Source organism: Pezoporus flaviventris, unplaced genomic scaffold (assembly GCF_033815535.1).
Source record: "Pezoporus flaviventris isolate CSIRO_AGI_PZ_B2104156 unplaced genomic scaffold, CSIRO_AGI_Pfla_v1 ptg000040l, whole genome shotgun sequence".
Lineage (NCBI taxonomy): Eukaryota > Metazoa > Chordata > Aves > Psittaciformes > Psittacidae > Pezoporus > Pezoporus flaviventris.
This window is the reverse complement of record NW_026892588.1, coordinates 4,624,665-4,652,402: the sequence shown is the minus strand read 5'-3', so window position 1 is coordinate 4,652,402 and position 27,738 is coordinate 4,624,665. Positions and strand designations below refer to the sequence as shown.

Here is a 27,738-nt window from a genome sequence, read left to right as displayed (position 1 = left end):
AAGCAGGACAGTAAACACTCAAATCCTTGCCCTGCTGACACATGGCCAAACTATCTGCTCTAGCACAGGAAGACCCTTCAGTAAGTAATGAAAACACCTCAGCCTTGCTCACGTGGCTCCAGTGTACTTGCAGTCAGGGGTACAACAGCCCAAGGGAGCTCTTCAGACACAGGACTATCAGCAGACTCCTTGGCTTGACTGCGCTCAAGACAGGCTTTGTGCAGGACGGGACTGAGGCTGTGCCTTGACATGCAATAACTAAATGCCTGCAGAATCAGAGCTTTGAACTTCAAATTAGAGTGAAGAACAGCAGCATTTACCTAAATAGATCTACTGGTTTCTGCAAGAAGCCATGATACGGAGAAGCCTGTGGATAAAAGAACACAGAAGGAAAACGAATGTTGCCACCCAAAATCATATACCGCCTTAACATACACAAGTCCCACTGAAGTTTATGGGGCATGAGGACACAGCAGTGAGACAGAACTTGATCTACTGCTGTTGCCCCTGCACAACTTCAAATAAATGAATCACAGCACCAATTATTAATAAATTGATATATACTTTATTATGCACAAGAGACTAAGATGACATGACACTGTGGTTATCAAAACTGTACAACTACGCATTTCCACAAGTCTCTGAAATACTGAATGTAATATGAAATACAAATGGGGTGTTCAGACTGGCCACAGGTATTAGCAAGTAAATTTCTCCCATTCTTTTATTTAAAAAACATCTGGCATGTAGATCCTAAAGAAATGTACTTATTTAATTCAAACATGAGAATATTGTGTTAAGAAATGGTAGGAACATGGCAGCAAGGATCTCATAACACTATGAACATCCCTACAAATGACGAACAACAATAGGGCAGAACAGTCACCTCACACGAAGGGCTGTCAGCAAACCAACAGTACAGTCTTCTTGTGAAGCATGAGGTAGATATACGTAACACAAGGAACAGTACATACAGGAGAAAAAATGATTACAAAAGGGCAGGGGGAAGGTTACAATCATCAGCATCTACAAACATTTCGCAAAATCCATTTCCATGTGTAAAATGCTACAAAAATAGCCTAACACAGAAAGATGTGACTTCTCAAAACATGAATATAGTAATGTCCAAAACCAAATGCTGTAAAAAGTTAGACCTAGTGATTAGACAATGCATGACACAACAAGCAGTCTACCCTGGAGTTTAAGTATGCTACCAATAGCTTTTACAGACAAAAGGTGTCCCTTTTAAGCCTAATCCTCCCATTCTTACATAAGAAGTTCCTTTGCAGTTGATTCCATCATGCTACAGTTTACCCCTGTGCCCGTCCTCCTGAAGCCCTGCTTTAAAGCCTCTGCTGGGACAGGAATGCCTTGCTGCCCTTCCAGCATGGCGAGACCAGGTCTGACAGAGGCAGGAGCCAGTGGCTTTGCAGTTACACATTCACCACACACAGAAACCTGCTGTAGAGACAAATGGCTGTGATAAAAGTAGAGCTTATAGGTGGATCAGTACTCTGAACTGAAGGCAGCTACCAGCTGCAGGGAAGTACTATCCACTTTCATTACAAAGCTATTATCTGGGAATGCCCAGGTCTGGTTATCTCTCTCCGCCTTTATTGAAGCAGAAATGGGTGCTCCATCTGCCAACGTAGTTCTGGTAACCACCAACAGGTAATTAGCTCAGATTGATTAAAATGTCTGAATTAAATAGCTGAGTACACCATGTTCAGTTCATTTAAATTGTATTTCGAACACAAGGCAAAAAATTGAATCTTTCATCTTTCTATATTTTTGGTTTATCCAAAGGTAAATATAAATCTGTAAATTATTTTAAAATTAGAGGTTTTTTTTTTAATAAAAAACACCGATAATGCAGCAAGTTTCTCTCAAAAATATACAATTATCTATTTTACATAAAAGTTTTCAACCTGTCCATCCCAACAACCAAATCCAATACTTCCTATGAGAAACTACTTAATAAAATATCTGAGGAAGGAAAGGCTTAAAACAGGGAAAAGAATTTACAAGATATATAAATTTCACAGTAATTGAAATTAAACATTTCATATAGAGTAACTTACATTTATCTAAAACATTTAAATATATCTTTATACAGAAATTTAATGTAGTAAAATATAGCTATGATTGAATTTAAAGACTCTAGTCTTCTTTGAAGACATCTTTAAAGACTTTACACATAGAATATGCTTATACAATACATTCTGCTGAAGGTTAGGCAAAGCGCTTCCTTTTCAACCACAAAGGAGGCATACTCGTCCTCCCAACATCTCGTAACAGAGCCAATCTTGCATCCCCTTAAGCATGGGAATAACTACATTTTCATGACATCCTCCTGATGGTACCAGCACAGCTCATTGGCTTGGTAACATAAACCACTTTTGGTATAAGCAACTCTATACACTGACCATCTGCAAGGACTCCAAGAATAGCCGTAACATGTAGAGTTGGGCATGTGCTTGTACTAGCAAGGACAAGGTGTGTAGTTACTCACATGCATAAATGCTTGCAGGATTAGTAACAGATTTGATTTAAAATGAGTAATATTCCACCTGATCCTGGGCACTTACATCTATTGCATATCTTGCACTTTGACCATCCTAGCATCAGCAAGGCACAAGTGTAGAATCAGCAAAAGAAATCTGCAGCTCAGATTTCAGAGCAGATTATCACCCTAGTGTAATGAATTCCCTTCTCCTCTTGCAGAACACAGGTAACCTTCGCTACAATTAATGAAAGTTACTGATCTCATTTTTAGAGGAAAACTATGCTTTTCTTCAGAAGGAGAAGGATCAGTAGAACACATTACAAAGTGGCAACATAACAGTCAGACAATTACACATTAAAAGTGTCTTTTTTCATTTGGCATTGATTTGGAGGTCAAGATATGGCAATGACACTAAAAAAATACTGTGACAATTAGTACCTTTCTGCCATTTCCATATTCCAACACTACTTTGGGACTATCCAATCGCAATGTTCATACACCAGTTTGACACAAAACTACAAAACTATCTTAATAGCTTCATTTTGATATGCAGTGTTCTGCACAGACAGGCTGTACTGCACATTCTTTGTGCCCTCAAAACCATCCCTTATTTCAAGGGGAATTTGGGCTAGCTAGAGGATCAGAACCAAATCACCTGTTCTTTCTCCTCTATCTACCTACCATAAACTGGAGAGCTGTTTTTAAATATATCTATCTATCTATCTATCTATATATATATATGCATTATATATTTTATGTAAGGAAGGAACACTAACCTAATTTCCCAATTGTTAAAGTGGTAAGTTAGGCTCTGTATACATAGGTATACATCTATTTGCATAAAGACATTGCCATTAAAGGTACACACATCTATGTTAGTGCACAAGACCATTATTTGTCTTAATGTTTGTGTGTGCCTTGATTTGGTATAGGATATTAAAAACCTCTGTTATTTAAAGAGCTTTGGCCCAAAGAACAAGAAAGGGAATGTTAGAGTGTGCTCCTCTCCAATTAGCAAATCAAAACATAGTAAACCAAAAATACCTGGAACAAACTTGAAGCTTCAAACATGACAGGAAAGCAAATGAGATGCTGTAGCTGTAAGCTGAACAAAACAAAGATCACTCAAAAGTAGCTAAACATAGCTGAAGTAATAGAATGTTATTAACCAAAGAGACCTGACCTTGAGGCTTTCTTGCTTAAGACAAATAAAAATCTTTTGACCTAAGATTATCTTTCTTTTGCTTATGTTGTGTAGTGATAGGACAAGGGGTAACAACTTTAAGCTGAAAGAGGGTAGATTTAGATAAGATAGTAGGAATAAGTACTGTGAGAATGGTGAGGCCATGGGGCAGGGTGCCCGGAGAAGCTGTGGCTGCCCCATCCCTGGCAGTGTTCAAGGCCAGGCTGGACAGGGCTTGGAGCAACCTGGCCTAGTGGAAGGTTTCCCTGCCCGTGGCAGGGGGTTGGAACTAGATGATATATAAGGTCCCTTTCAACCCAAACCATTCTATGAGTCTATGATTGAACTCCTATAATTAATACCTCATGTCAATGAGAAGGCTTAGGGAAAGAAAAATACAGACAAAGCAGCATTTTCCCAAACTGGCACAGATTTCACATTGAGGGCCCACAGACCCCTAGAACAGGTTGCAGTACTGCAAAATTAGTAGCTTTGTCACGTGTTGCACAACATCCTATAGAAGATCCAACAGGCTGTGTTTACCCATGCATTGTGTGCATGTATAGACACACACTCACACACACAGTGGCTTCCCCAAAAGAAAATAAGTCTTTTTCCTTTTTTTTTTGTAGAAAAATCCCTCCTCTTTTTTCCTTTTCTTTCCCCAAAGCAATCCTTTTAAATTTAAAAAGCTGATGTCCACACACAGTCTTTTGAACCTATGCCCTCCTACGTGCCTCCGCGGCGTTAGGTGGCACTGCTGCTGGAGCAGGGGGTGCTCTGCGTGCTGCCGATGCTGTGTGCTGCACTGCTGTTCTCAGAGGCTGGTGGGGATGTAGGCACCTGCTGCCTTCCTGTGGTTTCTCCTGAGGGAAAGGGGGGGCAAAAAGTGGGGTTGGGAGAAGGGAAATAGAAAATGTTAGTTGTCATGAAAACCAATACTCCATTCCTCCCCAGTCTTTCCCTTCTGGCGGTTTGTATTGCCATGTAATGAGTATCTTGGTGACAGTCCTCAGAGTACTGCTGAAAATCTTACTAGACTTTGACACCTGAGCATTGCACATGGGGAGAACAACACAGCTGTTTTCTTAAGCATTTTAAAAGCAGCTGATGAAAACTGCCAAGATAGACACTATCTTCTGTTGTCAGCTGTCACTCAAATGGGTCCCGTTACATGACTCTGACCTCTTTATAGTTTTGCTGTTTCATGAAAAAAGGCCAATGAAATATAGGCTTTAGTTTTAGCGTCAGCTTATAGAGCAGCATACTCAGTAAAAGTGGACCTGAAGGCAATGTTCTTCAATCAGCTGGACAGCCACATACCCAGAGACATGGCCAGTTTTCTTTGCGTACAAAACCAACAAACTACCCTGCAAGCTTGACTTGATTTACTCCAAGTATAATTTGCAAGAAGTTCCCCTATAGCTACCACAGTACACGCAGCACTTACAACCTGAAGTGAGAAGTCTCACCATTTCTTGTTAATTGTTTACTGATGGTAAATTCAAAGCTCTTTGTTACTTGCACTGCCAAATCAAGCACTAGGAGTTAAAGCCATATTTATGGCTTCTGATAAAACCTAGATTTCTGTCTGCTCACCTCACACCTCTCTGGCACCTGTGGCTCAGATGCTATGAAAAAAATCCATGTCTCAACTAAGGTGGAAGTAAAAATTATGTGAATACCTAACAGATCATAAAGAGGCCATGTAGGAAACCACAACTGACATTTTTAAAGTTACAGTGCTCAAATCTGCAACCTTAGCAATATTAAAATAGTCTCTTCAAAACAGATGGCAAGACTAAGTTTGTATGACATGCACTGTAGCTGGCCCCTCCCTTGAACTCCTCTCTCTCAGGCTACGAAGCTGTGATCCCAGCAGCAGTAACAGACTGCTGCTGCTTGAGCTGCAGACCAACCATGGCAGCCAGCGCCAGCAAAGGAGCAAGACGGAAACATTTTGCCACATCATGGGCAGGGATAACTGGGAAAAAAGAAATAAAAATCAACGGCTGTTGTATCTCCTGCCTCATGAGTTTATAGTGACACAGTTCTGCTCTACATTGCCCTGATGCCATGCGCTAGTTCTGCAGAGTTCAATTTTTCTTCCCTGCTCAGGATTTGGTAAAGCTCTCATTACCCGGTGTCTGCTTCAGCGACAGGTCGAAGACTGGAAGCACAGCCTGCATCGAGAGGGTTACAGAGCAGGGACGAGCCAGCTTCCTCCCCCAGGAGCTGCTCTGGCACATCCCCATGCCCTGTGTGCTGCTGCCCAGCTGCCAGAGCCCCATGCTCCTCCGGAACGCGGCTGTGGAGGAAGTGTGCCTTTAACACTTTGTGTCTCGGGCCAGAAGATGTCCTTCTGCAGGCTGCTCAGCATTCAGAGGTCTGCTACAAACAAGGGAGCTCTGAGCACTCCTCACAGCAGAGGCTGCATCTGAACTTTGTAATGGGAACCAGCAGCTTCACTGTTAGCTTGCGCCACAGCTGTAAGTGCACCGAAGGCCCCACCATGCACAGCTCTTGCCTTACACCCCACTGGCTTAGGAATGGGGAGGAAAAGGGGGACGGGACAGGACTAAACAACTAAACCACATTGCCCAGGAGACCAATGAAATGCTCAAAAAGAGGGCGAGGATCTCACTCTTGAATTCAAGCACTCAAACCGGCATTTACCCTTGTGAGCATGTTTTGATTCTCTTTTCCCCAGTCTAAGAAATATCTATGTAGCTCATTCACAAGCAGCAGATTTCTGCTGCAGGTCAGAATCTACCCTCAGTTGTCAGTAAATAAACTGAGTTTCAGCTCTAATTTGCATTGGAAATAGCTTTGCAACCCATCACAGGAAACTGTAGCAAATCAGTGCCTGCGTTATTATACTGTAAAAGCTTTCATGAGCCTTGTTTGGATGTCTTCCCCGCAACTCACTCCCTTCTCCTCCAGCTGTTTGTGTACAAGTCTTCCTTCTTTTTGTACTACGGGATATATTTACAAAGGCAGTGATAAGCAAACTCCCCTTCATTAAAGCAAAACAAGCGAACACAAACATGAGAAAGCAGTGAGGCAGTGAATCCTACCCCGGCAGCAGGAGAAGCCTCGATGGGCGTGCAGAGGAGCCACAGCTCCCCCCGGCAGGGCCCCTCTCAGCCCTCCCTGCAGCTCTGCTGTCACCCATTTTACAAACCACATGGTTACACACAGCTCTGCGTCAGCCTCGGCATGGCAATACAATCTGCATGCATTTAGCCATAAATTCACTTATAAGCTAAACACATGTTGGTTTTGTTTCATGGCAGAGTGACAAACGCAGTGCTGGGGTCCCTGTGCGAGCCCAACAGCTCGCTTTACTCCTCCCAGCTCCTCTGGAAAGCATCTTAGGAGGCACCTTTCCTTTGGTTTGGGATACGAGCCCCCTTCCCTATGCTGTAATTCAATTGCCTCTGAAGCACCTCATCTCTAGAATGCAATCAGCAACTCTGATACACCAAACATTTGTCAAACAATAACAAATTCTCAATGTCCTCAAGCAAAAAACAATCCAAATCACAGGGACGTTATGAACACAGTCTAGCAACCACATCTGGACTGGCTGACTTTGCCTGCATTTTATTTCCTCAACACCTAGCTAATCTGCAGTGAAGACTTTTTAAAGAATATTCATAAAAGTATGTAAAGAGATGTAAACTATCACCACAAAGGCATTTTCCATTTGCCTTTTTCATGTAAACAGCTTCATGTATCTCATCTTCCTGAACCAGAACTGCTCAAAATGGACATGTCTCATTTATTGACGGTAAACAAGCTTTTACCCATCTGAATGCGACAACATGCACTTTATTATTCACACTTAGGAAAGCTGCCAGTTGTACTCCCTGTCCAGGAAGTCTGAATGTTTGCTTTTCTATCTCCATTTGCCAAATATAATTGGTTGCTATGTTAGTTTATTTTAAATCAGATCCATAAAAAAGGGAGCAGTGGGGGAGGAGGGACACTTTTAACTTTCCAGATTTTGGAACATTTTACCCTCTATACTTGCAACACTGCCTGGAGAAGGAAAAACACACTTTCTAAGTGAATGAAGTGACTGATATTCTCTGTAACACAGTTTACATGGGTTAGCAGTCTCACTAACTCATCAGACTTGCACATGTCCCTTCCTAAACACAGTCAATTATCCCTAAGACAGATACTACCTTGACAGATATTTATCTGGTTACATTTTGAAAGTCTGTATCCATGCACACTGCAACATTTGTGCTTCTTCCTAAAGACAGCCAGGTAAATTGGGTTAATTGTGGCAAATCTCTGCTACCTTCCCTTTGCTCCTCTCCAGCAGAACCCATGCAACTGTGGAAAGCTTTCAGTCACGTTCCATGTCCTTTCCCTGACTGGAGAAAGAAAAGTACGGAGTCCTTTTGCAGAGCAGTTAGCTAAAATTCCTCCTCTGTTGCTGTAATCCTAGCCTCCCCTCTCCCTTCCTCTACTACCTGTGTATCTTAGGACATTTGTACTCCATTATTAATTTTTTCAGAGAGTCTGGAGTATTCTAAAGCACAATTCTGATGCTTTGGCAGAAATCTGCCATTTCTGCAATTCAGAAATGACTGAAATCACCAAACCCCACACGTAAGAAAACCACAAACAAACCCTCAACACAACAATCCTCCTTTAATATCTGGAGATGAAATTCGACTTATTTTATAGTTCTCTTCTGCTGCCAATTGTTTGAGATTTAAATGTTAATGGCCTATCAAGATGAACAAACTAGGTCCCTTATGTAAAGCATATTCTCTATGCTAGAATGAGTCTGACAGTAGAGACACAGTCAGAAAAGCCTTTTGCTGTATTTCATACAGGACTATAGCAACAAAAAATACCTTTCTTCAGAAATTCCCAGTTGCCATTCTCCACCAGCAGTAGCCTTTGTCCATGCTCTTGAGCATCAGCTAAATGCTTTAGAATGAGCTCCTATGTTCCAACCTTTGGTCTGAAGTATGTCAGAAAAGAAACCCCCGTGCTACTTACAACAAAATATGGGATTTCAGAGCACAATTCAGCAATGCATGAATTCTCTAATGGCAGAAGACAGCCACTCTGTAGATGAAATTTAGAATATCTCCCTCCTCCCCCCCACCTTTATTTTAATAAAGGCCTGCAGCCAGCTCCAGAATGTTTCCACTGCAGCTGGATTATCTTGTCTGCCACAGCAGTTGGCCTTTAAGAGACTGTCCCTGCCAAGAGCCCTCACTGCGCTCTGCTGCAAGTTGTGCTTTGGAGACAGAAGATACTATGCACAGAAGAAGTATGCGCACAGGAACACAGGTTCACCTTCACAGTCCTTTCAAAATCTGAACCAGATATTCCTAGGTATTCTTTATCATTTCTGCAAATCTCTGAGGAGTTACAATGTCCCCTTTCTTTCTTTTCTTCTCACTACTTTTGTCTGGCTTTTTTCTCAACTTATTTCCATCTCTCAAACACAAAGCAAGAGCAGCTGCCTGCTCTACTACTTGCATGCAGCCACTATGATGTACTTTGTTAATGTAATTCTTTTAATGGGATTGGTCCAAGTGCTATTGCTCCTGAAGGATTTATCATGTTGGCTCCTCAGTGTTCCTTGACTACTGACACACAACATGTGTCTACATGTGTCTCTGTTCTATATGTGAACAGAGACAGAACTTCCACATATAACTTCCAATATAAATTATATTACTTTAACAATGCTTAATTTTATGTTAATAAAATCTACCTATTTGGAAATTATCTTCTTAACTTACACATTCACTCATTGAAATTGCACTTACTTTGCTTCCACAATGTTTCAATAGTATATGAGGCAGAATGATACTGTTTATACATATTATCACAACCTTTAAATTTTCCACGTCCCAATTCCAAACAAGCTTTGTGCACAGCTGATGCATTGAGAAGTATTAAACTGCTTACACAAAGCTCTTGTACTGCCAACTAGAAAAAAAAACACACAGGTTTTGGTTTTTTTTTCCAAATTAACATAAGCTCCTGGGTCATAATATTTACAAAAGCTCTGACCAACAGTGCTGGATGCTCACTCCTAAATAGCCTCCATGAGGTTTTAGATGTTGAAAAACCCTGTGGTGGGCTAGAGAAGAATTCCAGTGCCCCAGAGCCTCATAGGTTTGAAGTAACTGACTTCATTTTCCCCACATCCAGAGATCTTGGAAGGGTCTTGTCAGGTCAGAAGTGGAAGCAGTTGGGAATCCAGCAGGCTGTATGGATCCTGAAATACCCATAATCCACCAGCACCGAAGATAAGATGTTGCTAATCAAAGCCCCATCAGTGTCCAGTCTTTTTCTGTACCACCCTGCAGATTACATGCAAAAAAGTTCCCAAAACTCTCTCTTCTTTCAATACAGTACTGTGTTTCTGCTAACTTATTGTGCAAAAAAAATTTCTAAGATACTGAAAAACCACCTATGCATAAAGGCTGCACCAATTCAGGCACATTCCTGGTTAGTTGGTTGGACAAAACTAATTGAGAAGACACTCAACTTCTATCAATTTAATGTCACAGTTGAAGAATGGAGGAATAAATAATTGAGGCAAAATTTCTATGTAATCAAAGCACAGGAAACATTTTCAAGTCTAGTAACATTCAGAATACATCTATGTAAATGAAGCATTCTCTCGGCCATTTGGCCCACTACACATACTGATCACATCACATTCTCAGTCACATCAGCCTGATCTAGTAACTGCAAGAAATTTTTTAAGGAAGAGTATGGGAGCCAAAAGGGATCCATTGACTGAATCATTAACTAAATCTGAAATACAGGGATGCTACTAATGATTATGCATGAGGAATACTCAGTTTCATTCATGTCCCAAGTGAGTTTTCAAGATCTGCATTTAAAATTATTTCATCAAATTTCAAATCATGTTCATAAAACATAACATGATTCCATCCCTTTAGGGAAGGGCGGGTTTCAATCTGCCAATACGCACCAACAGGCTCATGGGAGGAGGTGCTGGAAACACCCTAGTAAGAGCAGAGAGCAAGGAACAAAGCCCAGAATAGCCTCTGCAAGGTGGGAGGAAAGGGAAGACCACATTTCCTGCAGTATGATCTGCATTGAGGTCTGTGGAAGCCCTCACCCTTACCTGTGTGAGAGTAGATGAACCAGAGTGCTCCTGTTAGCAGGGCGCCGATTACAAATGCCGCAAAGGCAATGCCCACCACAGTCAGCGTGTCCAGCCCGTAGAACACAGCTGCAAAGGTAAACACACATTATAAGCACTTCTCGTGTTCAGTGGCAATAGTGGTTTATAGAAATTCACATCATACTTCCATGGGAAAGACTTTTACAAATTCATAATTAATTAAGCACTATTTTAAGGAACAGACGAGCTGATTTGCATCAAGGAAATAAAAGTGATGCTTTCAGACACTGGCTTCGCTCCAAGCAACTGTTCCACATCGCAAAGGGAAAACCCACCTCAGCACACCCAAATCTGGAAAATGCTGCAAAAATTAAGCATTTTCAGTTGGCATTAATAACTTGCCTTCAATGATATATCCATTTATCTTACAAATGTATTTCTAAAGGGCTGAGATTTTTAGCAAAAGATGTTTTTCATTTAAATGCCCTAATACTCAAGCAAACTTTCCCCTACATCTCCTACAAGTTCAGTCTGAAATCTAGGTGGGGAACGGAACTGCTGTTAAGAGGAAAGAGATGCCAGCAAAAAGTCAGTGAAAACATAAATAGAAACAATTGTTTTTTACATTTGGCAATGCTTTCAATAACTGAAATTAATTCCAGAACACAAAAATAGAAGCATACACACACGCAAATAACAGTCTAGGGGAGAGGCCCTTTTGCAGTGCCATTTCCAGGGTAACAGCATCTGGTTCCTGCATGTATTGCCCCCCCAGTGTTAACCACCCAAGCAATGAAACTTGGCTTTTGTGGTTTTCTTTTTGGTGATTAGAAATACTTAGAAAAATAAAAATCATCACTTTTAGTGATCATTTGGGGGAATTTCTTCTCACAAAATTGATTTCTAGTTTCAGTATTTTTAATGCAGTGCACAAAATGGTTTAGGCCAGTGATTAGCATTTTACTAAGCCGGCCAGGAAATGAGCTGACTGGATCTTCTCAATAGTATCCTTCAGTGGAATTTCAGTCCTCAAACCACAACCAACACCCTCACTTTACATGTGCCTGCATCCAGCAGATGTCCCTATGGACATCCGCCAGTCCAAAACCTCCTGAGTTCCTGAGGGTCTTCTGTCAAATGTCTTCTCCAACAGTTCCTATTGGCAAGGGCCTTTCAGGACTCACTTCTGGGTGCCTGTGACCAAGTTTACATATGCAATAGCTGACAGATAGTGGCTTAGAAGTTTTTTTTCTCCCAGAAGCATCATTTCTCATTCCCCTTGCTATTTTGAGCAAATTTAGCCCCAAAGACATAGGGACAAGGGCAAAGGAAAAAAACCACCTTCTTTGCACTTCCTCTTCTCTATCCATTCTTGATTTTGGCTACAAATAATCTTCACCTTCCTGCTTATTACTGTCTTCTAGTGATGCTTCTCTCCTTTTCTTCCCTTCCTATTGACCCTGATTAACCTACTGCATCAAGACAACAGAAAACACAGAGAATTTAATCCATATCAAGTCAGTGATCTCATCTCCAGCATGACCTGTAAGTGCTGGTGCCAGAGTAACTGGGGATGTAGCCAGCTGTGGTGCAGGGTAGGAGCGAGGTTTGAAGTAGAAAACAGGAGCTCCGTCAGTTGGCATTGCTGCTGAAATGCTGGTATAGGGAAGCAGTGAAGGGGGAAACAACAAACACACATCAGCAAATGCACTTCCTAAGGCGGCATGGTGTTTCTCCAGATCTGATTTGCACAGGTACAAAAGGTCACAGCCCTTCATTCTAAACGCTGATCGGAATCTTTCAACCAGCAATACAGTCAGAATTCTGTCTTGTCCCAGAATTTCACATGCACACACACACACACACACACACAGAAAGCTTTAAGATAATTTTCTTCATTGCTCTAATACTCTCTAGATAAAAGTTTAAGGCTTAAAAGAGATTTATTCAAGAGTTACTTACGCGGCTGTCTCACATTTGGCTTTGGAAGGGAAGAATCTAATTAAAAACAAAGAAAGAAAAAAAGAAACAAACCATTAATCAGAGTTCCACATACAGCTTACAAACTATGCAAGCAACCTTCAGGACCTGATCTGACATAAACGCATTAACTGTAATCTTAATCAGGAATTTCAGTAAAACCAGCCCAAATTCAATAATCTTGCTCAGCTCAGAAGAATTCTGTTCGCGTATTGATCATTCCTTGGAGAAACACATCTATAGTACAGTTCATGCATCATATGTTTTGATGGCAAGTACACTGCAATTTTTCACACCCAGATGTCACCAGGTCTGACCTGTACTAACTCTGGTTATTCCTATATGGAGCTCTTAAAGATTTTGCACAGATTGCAAAGGCTGGTTTTAAGGTGATGACATTCATCTGAGTATTCATTAATGACAAACAGGAGATATCAATAAGCTATATCACAAAAATGCAATCAAACACTGGCTATCACAACTGAAGAAAAGTCAGTATTACGGCATGATACACACTGCTTTGTCCAAATTGCATGAGTATGCGTTGATTCACAGTTTCCTGAGTCCGTCCTACTTGGTATTCTGCTTTAAAAAGTTTGGTGATATAATGATATATAAGAAATAAACGCTCATAGCTATTATATCAAAGCTATTATTCTTGGCAAGAATATCAAATATCATCATTATTATCAGCATGTAACAGAAAGAGACAAGTAAACATATACTTGAAAATGAAGAATTTTCCCTTCTTTTGATAACTGGCTTCTCTTATCTTTCTCCAAATGTGCCACCTCGAGCAGAAGAGCCAGAGATTCTGGCTTCGGCCCCAAGGACCTGTTTGGTTAGCTGTAGTTTGTTTCTGGACTGCCCAGTAACCTAGGGAATCTCATTTAAATTCTGGCATATCTGAGTGTGTTCACTGCAACAGCTGTAAAAGGATTTGGTAAGACAGTGTCCCAGTAGTTGTTTTTGTATCTTTAGCAACTGAGAGAAAGAATTGTTTAACTGCTATCTAAACACAGCAGCTCAAAAATACTGCAAATAAGTATGTTAAATTACCCTTAAACCAAGACCATGCTTCTACCTTCTGAACCCCAAATGGCAGCACTAAACTGCCAGCAATATCCTACAAGATCATTAGGCTCGCATGTGCCTACAACATCCAAAAAAAGCATTTTATTCATTATCTGTGTGATTGTCACTTGTTCTAACACACAGCAAAAGTGTAACTTGATGCAAGATTTGTGAGGAGGGCTGGACTGAAACCAGGGAGCACTGAACAGTACAAACATGGGTAAGGGCACTATCAGTTTGTCCAAACACTCCACTAGCATATCCCAAATGCCAAGAAAATGCCTTCTGAGCTGAGGGGAGAATGAATTTTCCATGCTCATTCTGCCACTGGCCTCTCTACAGAGGATATAAAGTCTGCTAATGATAGGCTGCATCGCCCACTAACAATTCTCCCCAGTCATCCAGTTCTTAAACTTATTTTAATGTGATTTGCTCAGTGTAACACAGAAGCAGCAGGAATCCTTAAAGTCCAGGAAAAGCATCTAATTTAGAATAACCAGCAGCCAGTCTTTAAAAATTATCATGATTTTCTACAGCTTTATAGCATAGAGGCACTTGTTAGCTGCTCACCTGACATCCTTTCTATGACCTCTCTCCTTTTGCTGTGGAAATAATAATCTATAGTTTCCACACTTAATAGAAATCTGAACAATTGGTAGATTATTTCTACAGAAGAACGCCTATTTCTTAGCATTTAAGGGGCCACCATTGAATATGCCTCTCATTGAACTGGGGGAGAGGGTGTGCATGAAATGCAGGAATGCAAAGGCAAAGAATGTGGCATGGAGTTTTAGACACTTCCATTGGGATCTACTGCAATAATGTAAGCAATTGAGCTTGGAAATAACTAACAAAATTAGGAGGAGAATCATTCCCATTCAGACACACAGTTCTGGTTTCTATTACAGTCAATGAGTCATTCATAAGCCTATGTTCAAAGAACAAAAGACAGCACCTTTGCAATGACCAGTTTGTTCTGACTTTTGAAATATCAAGTGCATGACTTCTTCATTTAGCTCAGAAAAAGGATCCAATGGCAGTAACTCATGTTAAGATGCTTTACAACAATGAAAGCTGGCCTGTTCCCATGAAAGCAAATGAAGGACACCACACCCCTGAAATATCAATTCTTCTGTTCAGTATTTCTTCTGCAAATCTTATGCTCGCATATTGGCCAACAATGGCATTTAGTTTTTAGAAAGGGGCTGCTTGATTCACTGCAGAACAACTGCATACCAACAAAGCTACGCTGCTAATGGGCCGCTTTGTATGATGTCTGAAAGCTGTGATATGCTGGAGAGATTTCCACCAAACACCCCACAATTAGGCTATATCACCCACAGTGCAACAAAATGCTCTATCACACTGGTGTCTTGTAACTAATCTTTATAAATTTAGCTCATCTTTGCACACTGAGAGCTTGTGCCGCTCACAAAGACAACATTCTCAGTGAAGCCCAAGACGGGAACTGCGCACAGTGCTCCACACATCAGAAGGGCAAGAGAGCTCAGAGTACGAGTCTGTTTATTGAAGGCTGAACTTCAGTTGCAGGATTTACTCATTCCCAATAGAATAACCACTAAGGAAATAAGAAAGAGAGCTTTGCAAAAAGAAAGAGTTGCAGAATCAGGCCCAAAGCACAGTTTGAATTCTACCACACTGACAGATCAAATACATGCCTTTAATTCAGAGTGGATTTGATCTGTAAATTTGTAAAACCCCCAAAAACTAAATATGAGCTGACTTGCAGAGTTAAACAGAAGCAGTTGTTGCTTATTTCCCCTAGCAATGCTGTATGGAACTTTACATTGTTTGAAGACTAAAAAGCATGCACTGTACAAGGGACATTACAGGACTTCCGATCTGCATCCTTTTGACACTCCCCAGAAAGCATTTCAAGGGGCAAACAGCCTTTGGACATAATTGGAAGATTTTAATGTGCAAGTGAAGCTACAAAAAGTTCTGCTTAAACTCCCATGCTAATACAAAAAAAGGAAAAGACAACACACATTTTCTTCTCCAAATGCACCAGAATGTGACTGATGCTGCCAGAGGGATTCACTACAAAAAACTTTCCAGTCCCATTGTGCTGTCTGGCATTATCTCATAACACTCTTCAGCATTTCCAACTCCTTCAACAGCCACACTGGTGGGGTTTTTCCTTAAAGATTATAGAATCAAAAAAGCTTGAAAGCGGAGCTAAAATCCCTTTGTGCATCTCACCTTTTGCTCTGAATATCAGACTTTAGAGTCCCCCAGTACTCTGAAATTCCATTGTTGTTATTTCTAAATATGTATTTACAAGCAAAATAAAGAAATCATACAACAGGGAGAAGAGTACTGCCTTTGATCTCTGGCCAACCAGAAGTTGCTGCAAGTGCTATTAATAAATATTCATACTTCTGAAAACCACTCTGGTGTAGGATGGTATTCCCTCCACAATGCCTGTCAAAACCACATGCCCAGAGATCAGTAACGACAGTCAAAAACCAGCAATGAACTGCCATGATGATTGCTGCCAGGGAGATGTCTCAACTAGTAACATCTTACAAACACAGTATCATAAGATCAAACAATGCCACATGGAGCACTCTAGCATTCCAACCAGCTGTATCTTACACAACAGTACAAGTACCTTCTGGTTTTCCTTCATGTGATACTACAACAAGGGGCTTGGTGAAGGTTTTCTTGTTGTGCATCATAGCCAAAATCATATCCACGTTGAGAGAAGTGCAAGCTTCATCAGGAGGAATGCACTGCAAGTGGAAGAAGCAGTGCATGAAGTCAGAGAGAGTCACCCATTGACAGCTCCACAGTTGCCCTATCATCAGTTTTATCCTATACTCTTTACCAAAAAAAGAGGACAACCTCCAGACAACCCCATTTAATGTACTGGCAAAGGTAATTCTTAGCTGTGCCTCAGGACACAACCTTTGCCTTCATTAAGGATCCTGTGACCTTCATGACAGGTGTTACTACTGAACTCAAAAAGTAGCAATTATTTTATGATAAATCTGTTTTTAAAAATCTGGTAGCCAAAACTGTAGCTCCCATCACATGTTGATCAACATTGAAAAGTCATCTTTAAGAACCCCAAACAAAACATTTTAAGGAGAATGTGCATAAACCCCAACGAAATTTCAAATTCTTAGAGCATGTTCTTTAACAACCAATTTACAGCCATTTCCATTAGTTCTAAAGCAAAATTTGGCAGCCCTCTTTTGTATCAGTCAGATAGCTGGTATTCTACATGTCTTTGGAAATTAGAGGTAACATTGTTTGTGCTTTGCATTTTAGGTAGCAAAGATAAATTTGAACCACTTGTAAAATAAAAAGCAATTTCTATTTATCCCATGTAACCACCTAATGCAATTTAAACAAAAACTGTAAATCATGCAATGCTTAGCATCACAAGTCTTATCTATTAAAGCCTTGACCCTAGAGATAAAATGTTCATGACATCAATGCCACAGAAAAAACATTTATTCACTTCAAAGTTCAGATGACAAAAAAATATCTTATTTTCATCTAAATCAGAAACTTAAGACTTCAATAAATTACTGACCTTTGGCAGTCCTTGAGTATCTTTATCTTTGTTGGTACACAAAGTCAACTCACAGTGAAGAAAGAGCAGTGAGATGTTGAATATTGGTTTAAACACAAAGCTAAACCTCTTTTTGTCCTTCTGTGCATATGGTATCAGAAAGTTCACCTTCTCAGTACTGTAGAATTTAACAGATTCATCTTTAGGACAAATGTTTTCTATAATGGTGTAGTCAGACATTCTATCGGGATTTGAGAATGGGGAAATGAAGCATGTTTGAATGGCAAAGCCCAAGGATCTGTCAGCTTTAGTCACAGACACCTGCATTAAAGAGAGGCGGCGAGATGTCAGAAATTGCATTTTCAGTTCACATTTCACTAATATTTTCAACAATTTTTCAAGCAGTTTTCCAGTGCCACTTCCAATCTGAACTATTTTGAAGGCTAAATGTTAAGGGTAGGCTGTCAAACTGTGAGACAGAAAAGCTACGGTTTCAAAACCAGCAGCTGCTTAACCGCACAACCATGCCTAAATACAGCAATCCCTTATCTTTCTGAAAGCAAAATTAAAACCCAGTCTAGATCAGACACATAGTTAATGCCTGCAACCGCCACCTGAAATGGCTCTGCTTCCCTTAGACATACAGGCTGGAACAGAGCTGTATGGAAGTCAATTATTAACTCCATGTCTTTGTATCTGCTTGAAACATTAATGAAAAAGGGCAAAAAAAGGAAAAGGGCAAAAAAGAAAGGCAACAGACACAGCAGAGAACCCACCCCCAGCCAGGAGAGGAATGCAGAGGCAGAGAGGAGGTCATGGTCTGACATGTGGGTGGCATTCCTGGACTCAGGGGGCAGGGGAGCCTCCTAAAGGATCCTTTTAGTTTATTGTAAGTCTGAAATTCATATTCCTTTATGAAAAATGACTGCAAACTTCCAGGACACTGATGCTGTTCAGCTGGGCTGGAATGCAGGCAAGAAATGCTACAGAATAATTAAGGAAAAAAAAATTAATGGAATTTGTGACAAATGAAGCATGTTGCTCTTAATAAACAACAGAAGTGTTGTGCCTCAACTATTAACGCTGCCTGATGAGAACAGTTACACAAGAAATTATTTTCTTCTTAGAAGAAATGTGCTTTATGTGCACTTAATCCTGATGTGCTGCATGTATATTTAAGGAAGAGCCTGCCAAAGTTTCCTGTGGTCTGTACAGAAATTTTTGGATGCTATGAGTTGTGCAGTGAATAAAGGCATTTTTTCTCTCCCTTATGTGAGCAGCAATCAAATTAGAAATGAAGGGATGTGCTGAAGCATCTAAGCAAGAAAGACCATCTTCTAAAATGAACAGAAATAAACACTGATGAATGCAAGTCTCAAGTCACAGATACTGACAGTTAAATAAGCTGATGGCATAAACTAGTTTAAAAAGAGATCATGTCAAGGGCAGGAATGCTACACTATCATGAAACACCATCAGGTAAATAAAGGGAGGAATGATATTTCAAGGAAAGAAGAGAACTAAGTAGGATAGTGAGACCAAAATGTGGTAAGAAAGTGACAGAAGAGAACAAAGATGAAGAAAAATAGCCAAAAGATTCAAATACAAAGAAACATTTCTAGCAGAGAAACAAAAGGGAGCTATAGAATTCTTACAGGTTGTGACCTAAGCAATCTATTGACCAAAAGAATTATGTATATTAATAACAAAAGCAAAACAGAAACAGGAACAAAAATGTTAGAAGTCCGCGTCAGCTAAAAATGGAATCACAGAAGTTCAAAACTGATACAGGTTTTCCACTGTGCAATAAGAAGAAGCAGGGAAAATAAAGTTTTCTGCCAGGACAGGTGATGAAGAAATCAGAACATGTGTCTGAATAAACAGCTCCAGAACTGGTCAAATCCAGAGGCCTGGAGCCACGGGGATTCATCCCAGATCACTGAAGGAAGCAGCTGGTTTTGTCCAAATGAAAAAAACCACACACTTAACTGAACACAACACATTTTTGCTTCAACTGCCTTAAGTATTCTCACTGTGTAGAGAATGAGGAGGAGACACAACACATTGAAACAATGACAAAAACTGCATCAGTGTCAAACAGGCACTACACTTCTGCAACATGGGCTCCCAAAGAGGGGCTACCTTGGGCAAGGGAAACATGGCACAGCACTGCTTCTGGTAACATCTTCATTTTCCCGGCCTTATAAGCCCAAAATACTGACTGTATTGGTCTGAAGTTCCTCAGCCATATTACCGAATAACAAGAACTCTGAAGTCTTCATCAAGAAATGCCAGTTCAGAAGAAGAGCTCAGAGAACACCTTGAAATTCTGCACAGAAAAGCAGATTTGGCAAAATGACCCATTTACCTTGTTAAGTTCACCCATTTTGCAGGAATCTCTTGGTTTTGACCCAAAATAGATTGTCCTGCTTCTCACCCCCCAGTTTCTGTTCTCTGCAGCAACTAAAGCACCTACTCGTCTGCCTAAAGCAACTTCACAAAACCTTTCAACTGATAAGAACAGATCTGGCGCAGCTGCATGGCCTTGCAAACCGTTTCCATTGGTTTGAAAGCCTTTTTCAGTTTGTTACCTCTACGTATACTGGTCCATTCTCAGCAACAGAGAAGAGTCCTTGGGAGGGAGCAAGGAACAGATCTGTTCTGTACAGCTCCATGTTGAAGGTGACATTGGCGATGTGTGGTTCAGGAGGCCAAAACACACCTCTGTCATTCTCTGGCTGGTGCAGCGTGCAATTAAACTGAAATCAAACAAACCAATACAATAGCATCCTGAGTCAGGGGTGGAAGCTGGATAAGAACAAATTTGCATTGCACAATACAGTGTAAATCTTCAATAGGGTCACAAGCAATATAAGAGAAATGTGTTAAAAGACAAATTATTTGCTATAGAATTAATATGATTTCTTGTGAAGTGCCTAGTACAATGGGCATTTCTCTAGTGTCAGGTGCAAACCCAAGAGGGACATACCGCTATTTCAGGCCAGCTTGAGAAAGCAACATCTCCTTCATCAGCATCCCCTGGAAATCCATTATCACCTGATTCCATGTCATCATCATCAAAGCCACTGTTTTCGGCTGGTGATGACAGCTGAATAACGATCTGCACAAAAAGGATTGCAAATGCATAAAATTAGGTGATAACTCAGCACTCTCTCTTCATGATTATTATTTCTTTCTCTCTTCAGAACAATACAAAGGCCAGAAGAAGTGCACCAGCTAAGCAGATAGTGAAAAGCACGTCTTAAATAGCCTTGTGCTGAACATGTAAGGTATGTAGGGTCTATTTAGAGAATGTCCCTTAGTTTTTTTTCCACAATTCAGAGCCAGCAAAGACACCAGTCTGGGTGCTAGTGTCTGAATGAGCAGCCTAGCATTTCCATTCTATTTCTGGTATTCCTACAACCAACACTGAAAAGAGAAATGGCTTTCTAAAGTGGGTTTTTTGCAACTTAGTTTTCCTTAACACACTCATGGAAAATCACTGCAAGTGTTTGGGTCATTAAAGGATTTTCTCTTCTGTCATTTGACTATTTTTTTCAGAGATGTACACCTAAAACCACCATATCCCTTTCTTCATTTTTCCTTCATTTTTCTCTGAATTCCTACTGAATTGCCCCTCCCTTTTTGTCCTCCTTTACACACTTCTCCATTTCTTCACCTGACAATTCTTCTTTTTGCTTTCCAATGTTCTGCACTCTGCTGCTGTAAGCCCAGCAGCTCCTCAGCTAGTTCCCCCCCCTCCAGAACTTCATCTTGGTTTTCTTGGCCATTGAACAACTGCTCAGAAGTGACATATACACTCTTTGAGAGTCCACTGCATGCTGCTCATTTTTTTAGGAGAAATGCTCCCAAATTCTGAAAGATACCATACATGTTTTGGAGTGTCAGTGAGTATCCAAGACCATTACAAGACATGATGCAGAAAGGAGAAGAGGCAAATATCCATTTTAGTTTGGGCCATAATATAAGGGCAATTACAGTATTTAACTCTAGACCTGTGCTACTCTGTAGTTTGGAGATTTTTCTATCCACAGTCTTGGTCTGGGACTGTTTCTAAAGTTAAGTGCTACAGACTTGCCAGTACAGAATGGTTTTAACCAGGCAAGGTCAGATCAGATTGCCTTAGCCGTTTTTGGGTTGGACCATCATTTGCTGAGGTTAATTCTATGTACTGGAAAGCTCAGCATGAGAAACATGTCATTACTTTCTAACCCAGATTAGCTGCACTGTACTCAACCTCATAAACCGAGTCAGCCTGGAAGCAGTTGCTTAGAGCTTAACTGGCTCCTTAGCATCATCCCTTATTCAGAGCACTCAAGAATCCTTTCATCGTGTACATCAACTGATGGCAAATATGAATCCAATTTAGAAGAGAGAAGCATGCAAAAATATCTTCTCCTTTTTCATATGCAATTCGGGAAGAAAGAGTTTCACTTAATGAAATAATGAATTAGTGAGTAATTCAGCATATGAATTAAATGGTATTGCTTTGTGGAATCACAAAACTTAATTCCTATTTCTCCTTACAGCTATGTAGTACTGTTACGTACAGGTACATCAAAGCTGCATAGGAAAAGCTGGTGAAACTTCTCTGAGACTGGTATGGATGGTCCCCAGATTGCAGTCACGCAGTTTTGTAACAGTATTTAACTCCAACTCCTCCTTTTTCCTTTGGAATACTATCTGACCACAGGAGCACACTGAATGTGGAGCCTTCATACCTCCTTGAATACAGGGACTGTGACTACAACTAGGCTTGAGCTAGACAGGAAAAGATCTGGATGCATCCCTTTTGCTAAGACCAAAGCTAACTATAATGGCTTCCTTGTCCTTGTACCACTATGATGTGCAGCGCAGGAGGCTCTTCTTTGTAAAATACTCACAGAGTTAAAATAAACAATCTTGTTCAAGATATATGCTGTTCGAGTCCCACATTTGTTCAGCAAAGACTCCAAAATGAAATGGGTACCATTCATCCTGGCTTTGCAAGAGTGATCCAACAGCGAGAGTTCTGTCCTCGTGTAGCCACTAGCCTGAAACAAAGGTGCTTTGTAAGTGGCTGAAACACAATTGTGTTAGGCTCTTGCTTAAAGTGCAGCTCAGACTACCGCTCATGACTGCTAATAGGAGGAAGTGAAGTTCATTGTACTGACATTCAGGGAAGGTCACTCTCAAAATGCTGTTGTACAAGACAGGGAATAAATGTAACATGGAACAAAGAAAACAACAGGTTCATTATTAATCTACTGATTAATAATGCTGACTCTGTTTGGTCTGAAATGAGCTAAAAACGCTGTCTGTGTCAGGCTCATTTCCACAATGGCCACAAGCAACCTGTCAGCTGGTAGATGGTAAAGACAGATCTATTCAGGTCTCATGCAGCTATCAAAAGCAGCTTCTTTGTACTATAGAAGTTAAAACCAGACTGATGGCTGAGTACAGTCGTTTTCTGACAAACCAACCCCTCAAAGCTTTAATCAGAAAATCCCTCTACAAACTACCTGATTGTTGGGAAGAGGAAACATGATTTGAGTTACAACTATATTATAGTTTCCTCACCAAACTCTACTCTGGGAGGCTGGCTGGTGATGGGTATAGAATGTTTATTTTTTATTATCAAAATACAAATAAAATGATCTGCCCAGAAAAGCCTTCCCAAATTTGAGAAAAAGAGATCACACCAACCTGCAGAGAGTCTTTTTCTACAGCTACTGTCATGACTTTGTCATCACACTTTATTGACAGGGCCATATCAGCACTGCCCTGAGCCTCTTCAGGTTCTTTATGTTTTGAGAGGGAATGCTCAAAATCATGATTTATTAATGTATCCACTGAATCCCTGGATGGGAAGATTCCTTCTCCCACTGTTTCATGTCTTCCTCTGTTAATGTGAAAAGGAAAGGTCAGGCCATCACTTAATGCAGGATTCTTTGGGGCAGGCAGTGGGTTAGCACCCAGCAATTCTGTCAGCTCTGGAGGAAGGGAATGATCTTCTTCATCATTCATCTCTTCTAAAACAAAAGAGGAAAGAAAAAGAAAATTGAAAAAAGGGAAAACATTAGGTTATTAGATATTTTTCCTAAAAGCATTCAGAACTAATAATTTTCATACAAAAAAAGAATAAAATATTATCCAGAAAAGAAGTTCCTGAAGGACACCTAAAGCACCATTTTTGTATTTTCCAGATATCTGGCCACAATTCCTGCAGTAAGGGTTTAGTTGTTATTGTGACATCTGCTCTCGGTATATTTTAGTCCCTGCTAGAAATCTGCCTCACCAGGAGCTGAAAATAAACTATGAAGAGTGGGCCCATTATATGCAAAAGGCAATCACAGAGGTAAAAGGAACACCCCATTTAGAAAATATTCTAGTTTATTGCTGCTGAAATAGCCTAAGTGAAAATTATGGCATGGAACACATCACACATTCAGTCACTCGACAGTTGTGGAACTACTTACATAACCAAAGTGAAGTCAAATGAGGCTTAACTTTATACTATGTAAATGAGAACACTATCTGCTGGCTTACACATGCAACTGCTCAGGACAGAAGTCTCAACACCCACCCCAAGCAGGTAGTTTATCTGTAACCCAAGAGAGTCCAATTGATAAAATTAATGTGAACATCAGCTTTATCAAACCAGCTAAGCAACACTTCTAGTGGCTGAAGTAGTGAATAAGCAGATGCAGCTCTACTAGCTTCAATGGACATAGGTATTTTAACATCAGTAATGACTCTGGCCAAGTAACTAATTTGAGGGCTGTATTTATTCAATTTGCTCAGATTTTTATGGTAAGACAGTTTTGTCTGAAAGCAATTTAAAAGTTTATTTAATTATCTCAAGGAAATACTATGCTCACACTTTGGGGAAAAAGTATTATAGACTCAAAGCTGAGTTTATTAACTTACAAAATATCCAGCTACTGAAGTCCATTGCAGTGAAGGCTGAGCATGGTCAGCTGTAACAGCTTGTGAGCTAGATAAGCTATAACCATTTAATTTCACTATAATTTCAGGAAATAACACAATTTGCCTGGATTTTCCTCATCAAAAAGCCACAGAATACTTCTTTTAACCAGCATTCACAGATACTCCAACACCAGCTTTCTTGATGATGAGTAACAAAAGTAGCGCAACCCCCAACAACTGACAGAGCACCTTTCAAATCATCATATTCCTGGAAATACAAGACATGTTTTCTATATGCTAGAAGTCCATTTCAAGTGTACCTGTATCTTCAAGTTGCAGATGAAATCTGTTAGCAACAGGGGCTTTTGTGTAGGAAATAACTGGACTGTAGTTATGCTCATAAGCCCACTTGATCAAACTCTCATGTGATGAAGGAAGATCAGGTATTACTGATTTACTCATGCTCATGGATCGCTCCGTTTCCTTTCCAAAACCAATGCTATTTGATGTCTGCAAAGAAAAACTTGGTTCATGATTTACCATTTAAGGATAATTAAAATGGAATAGTGACACTGACTAAACATGTTTTTTTTTACTCTACTAAGTAACAGCAAGCTGAGAACACCTTGGAAATAAACCAAACTCTGCCACCTTAGGCACAGAATTGCTGCACGCATGGAGAAAAGGCCCCCCTTCCTCCCAGGCTCTGCCAGGAGTACAATAAATCAAGGTAGCTCGGAACTGTTAATCCCTAATGAGACAAAGGCATATTTACAGCTGTATTTTCTTCAAAACTCAGTCGACATGACTTCTGAGGTAAGGGGCACTCAGGATGACAACTGATTCTTTCAAATGCCCCCTTCATTTCTTTGAAGAGAGCATTACTTAAACTACATATGGGAAAACCTTTGTTCAAATGAACATTACTGAAAAAGGCAAAACATAGCATGCTCATGAAGTAGAGAGCTGATACCAGCTAATGCTTCAAAGTCAGCTCGAATCGAGGATAGTCTGTGACTCCCTGAATGAGCTTCATGCTGTGTCTCCTGCAAAATGTTGAGTATGTTAAACAGGACTGAATTCAACCCTTAATAGAGCAATACGCAAGAGCATACACATTTATGCAAGGCCAAATTGCTTCAAAGGACAGCATACACTTTCTTCACAATAAAATTTCAGATTTCATTAACAATATAAGTTTTGCACAAATACATTCATACAGTGAATTCATAATGCACTTGCTGACCTCTTAGTTTTACCATTATATCATTAAAAATAACAGCTCCTCAGAGGTGGCCATGGAATACAGATAAGCCGCACAACCAGTTCCCTTTCGTTTTACTGCATAAGTTCTGCAAAACCTTCAATTTCCTCATACAAATGGATGAGTAAAACAAATGTAAGAAGCATCTCTAGCTGTTAGAGAAGCAGTTAGGAAACATTCACTGGTATTTCACTTGTTTTTAAGTGCTTCGCATCTTAAACTAGTATTCACACAAAGCTAAATACATACGTATTTATTTTCATATACACAACATTACTATTATGCCTATAACAATCACATCAACAACTACAGAACAAGCTGAGTAGACACACAGCAGGAAAGGCACAACGACCCACTTGTCAAGGATTTCTGCAATGTGATCTAATTGCACTTTCTATATGCAGATGACACCATTGAATGCTCTACAACAAACACATTCACTTCTATGCCTGATTACCTTCATCATATAGGCTGCATTTTTTTAAATCCCCATTGGTTTCCCTCAATGTAAGCCAATCTTAATTCTCTTTCACTCTAGAACATCAAAAGATTGACCACACCAATCTCTTTTGCCCAGATTGCTTTTACTCAGTGGTTTGTATGGACCTGCTACCCAGCATCACTGAGCTCAGCTGTACGTCTTTGCCTCACCTCAGAAATGGAGCTTTTGAAGAAAGTAGTGAATAAAGCTTGTACAGAGTCCTGATGGAATGGCACAGCACAGTTTTCGTTTGGCTCCGTCCCTCATTTCTTCCTAATGACCCAGTTCTACATCCTTTAAACACTCATAGTTTCACAACTGAAGTTAAAGAGAATTTTAGGTGCAGAGCTTGAAGATACTGTTACCAGTACAGTTATCAATGACCAGCAAAGGCCACTGAAGATAAGAAACAGAAAAAAAGCAATAAGTATCCTAATTTTAGTGCCTTCCTACTGTTTTGGGTCAAAAAAAATCTCTTATTCTTCAACAGATACTCATCTGGATATGATTTATCACACATTTTCACATTACCATATGGCTTTGACTGGTTGGAATTATTATACTACCCCAACTTTGCTGGACCTCCCTCTCTGTTTTTCTTCTCTTTTTTGCCATGAAGAGACAGCTGAATAAACATTATCTCAGAATTTTACTGTCCTAACTGGCACCTGACCATTTTGTTGGCTTGTTTTTACCTCTCCACTCCATGCTGAGCCTGTAAACATTCAGTCCTGCATTGCCTCAATGAAACAAAACCAAGCACAAGGGCTTGAAGAAATAGACATAGTGAAGTGTCTTCCCTTGCCTGCACTGCCAACACCTTCACTCACAGTAGATGAAACCGGGCAACAAAAGCCACCTTCTAACCTACTGAGACCATTTCAGGAACTGGTGGGCAGTTGTTCTCCTGTAAAGAAGAGTGACTTTAAGCTTTCGAAACCCTCATGGGTTTGTTCTGTGCATTTCACCTCTCTCACTTTTTACCCCTCAACACACTTACTTTCTTTCTGCAACTTCACATCTTTGCCTGCTGTGCAGCCCACAGCTTTCTCAAAGGACACTGAGTCCAAAGTAATGTGAATGGCAGAGAGTCCACAAGCACAGAAATACACAAGCACTGCACGGGGAGTAAAGGAAGGACAGACTGCACACACGAGTTGCGCGCACAGCCTGGGAGGAAAGCATTGTGTGTATATCACAGGCAGTTACTTTACTTATACTATTCCCATTTTACTTGATTTTGTGTTCATCCTCTTTCAGAGTTTCAAAAAACCCAGCAAGCTGGGAGCTGAGCCAGATGACCCAAAAAGTCTTTTTCACTTTGTCTATGAACTTACACCTTAATAACTCATGGTCCTGAGTTTGAGGCAGCTTAGCACTAACCTTTCCCTCTCGGTTTGCCAATCCCCTCAAGACAATTCCGATTAGTACTGAGGGCAAGAAGTTAGGAAAATTGAAGTGCATGGAACTGCTTCAACTAATAAAAAGAACATTGTGAAACATTACCTAATTGTTCAGTAATGTTATTATGCATTGTCTAAACTTGGGCTTGGAAAGGCCTTCAGCTTAATAGAGATACAGAAAGATCCTAAATGCTGGACGTACAGGCTTTATAATGACATGGGGGTGTTT

At 40.3% G+C, this 27,738-nt stretch overlaps 1 protein-coding gene across 4 annotated transcripts in view; it reads right to left on the bottom strand.

Annotated features, from left to right (window-relative positions):
* Window positions 1-542: 542 nt before the first annotated feature.
* Window positions 543-27,738, bottom strand: part of TGFBR3 (transforming growth factor beta receptor 3) — a 116,995-nt gene continuing 89,799 nt past the window's right edge. For 3 of the 4 annotated variants that reach the window (XM_061465514.1, XM_061465515.1, XM_061465512.1), the window contains 10 exons: window positions 24,682-24,871; window positions 23,138-23,463; window positions 22,336-22,485; window positions 20,421-20,552; window positions 20,023-20,190; window positions 17,453-17,752; window positions 16,523-16,643; window positions 12,796-12,831; window positions 10,834-10,941; window positions 543-4,555 (listed from right to left, as the gene is read on the bottom strand). In XM_061465514.1, coding sequence (XP_061321498.1) covers window positions 4,437-4,555; window positions 10,834-10,941; window positions 12,796-12,831; window positions 16,523-16,643; window positions 17,453-17,752; window positions 20,023-20,190; window positions 20,421-20,552; window positions 22,336-22,485; window positions 23,138-23,463; window positions 24,682-24,871 — 1,650 coding nt within the window. In that variant the 3' untranslated portion in view covers window positions 543-4,436. The remainder of the gene's footprint in view (window positions 4,556-10,833; window positions 10,942-12,795; window positions 12,832-16,522; window positions 16,644-17,452; window positions 17,753-20,022; window positions 20,191-20,420; window positions 20,553-22,335; window positions 22,486-23,137; window positions 23,464-24,681; window positions 24,872-27,738) is intronic. The other variant, XM_061465513.1, reaches the window with a different exon arrangement.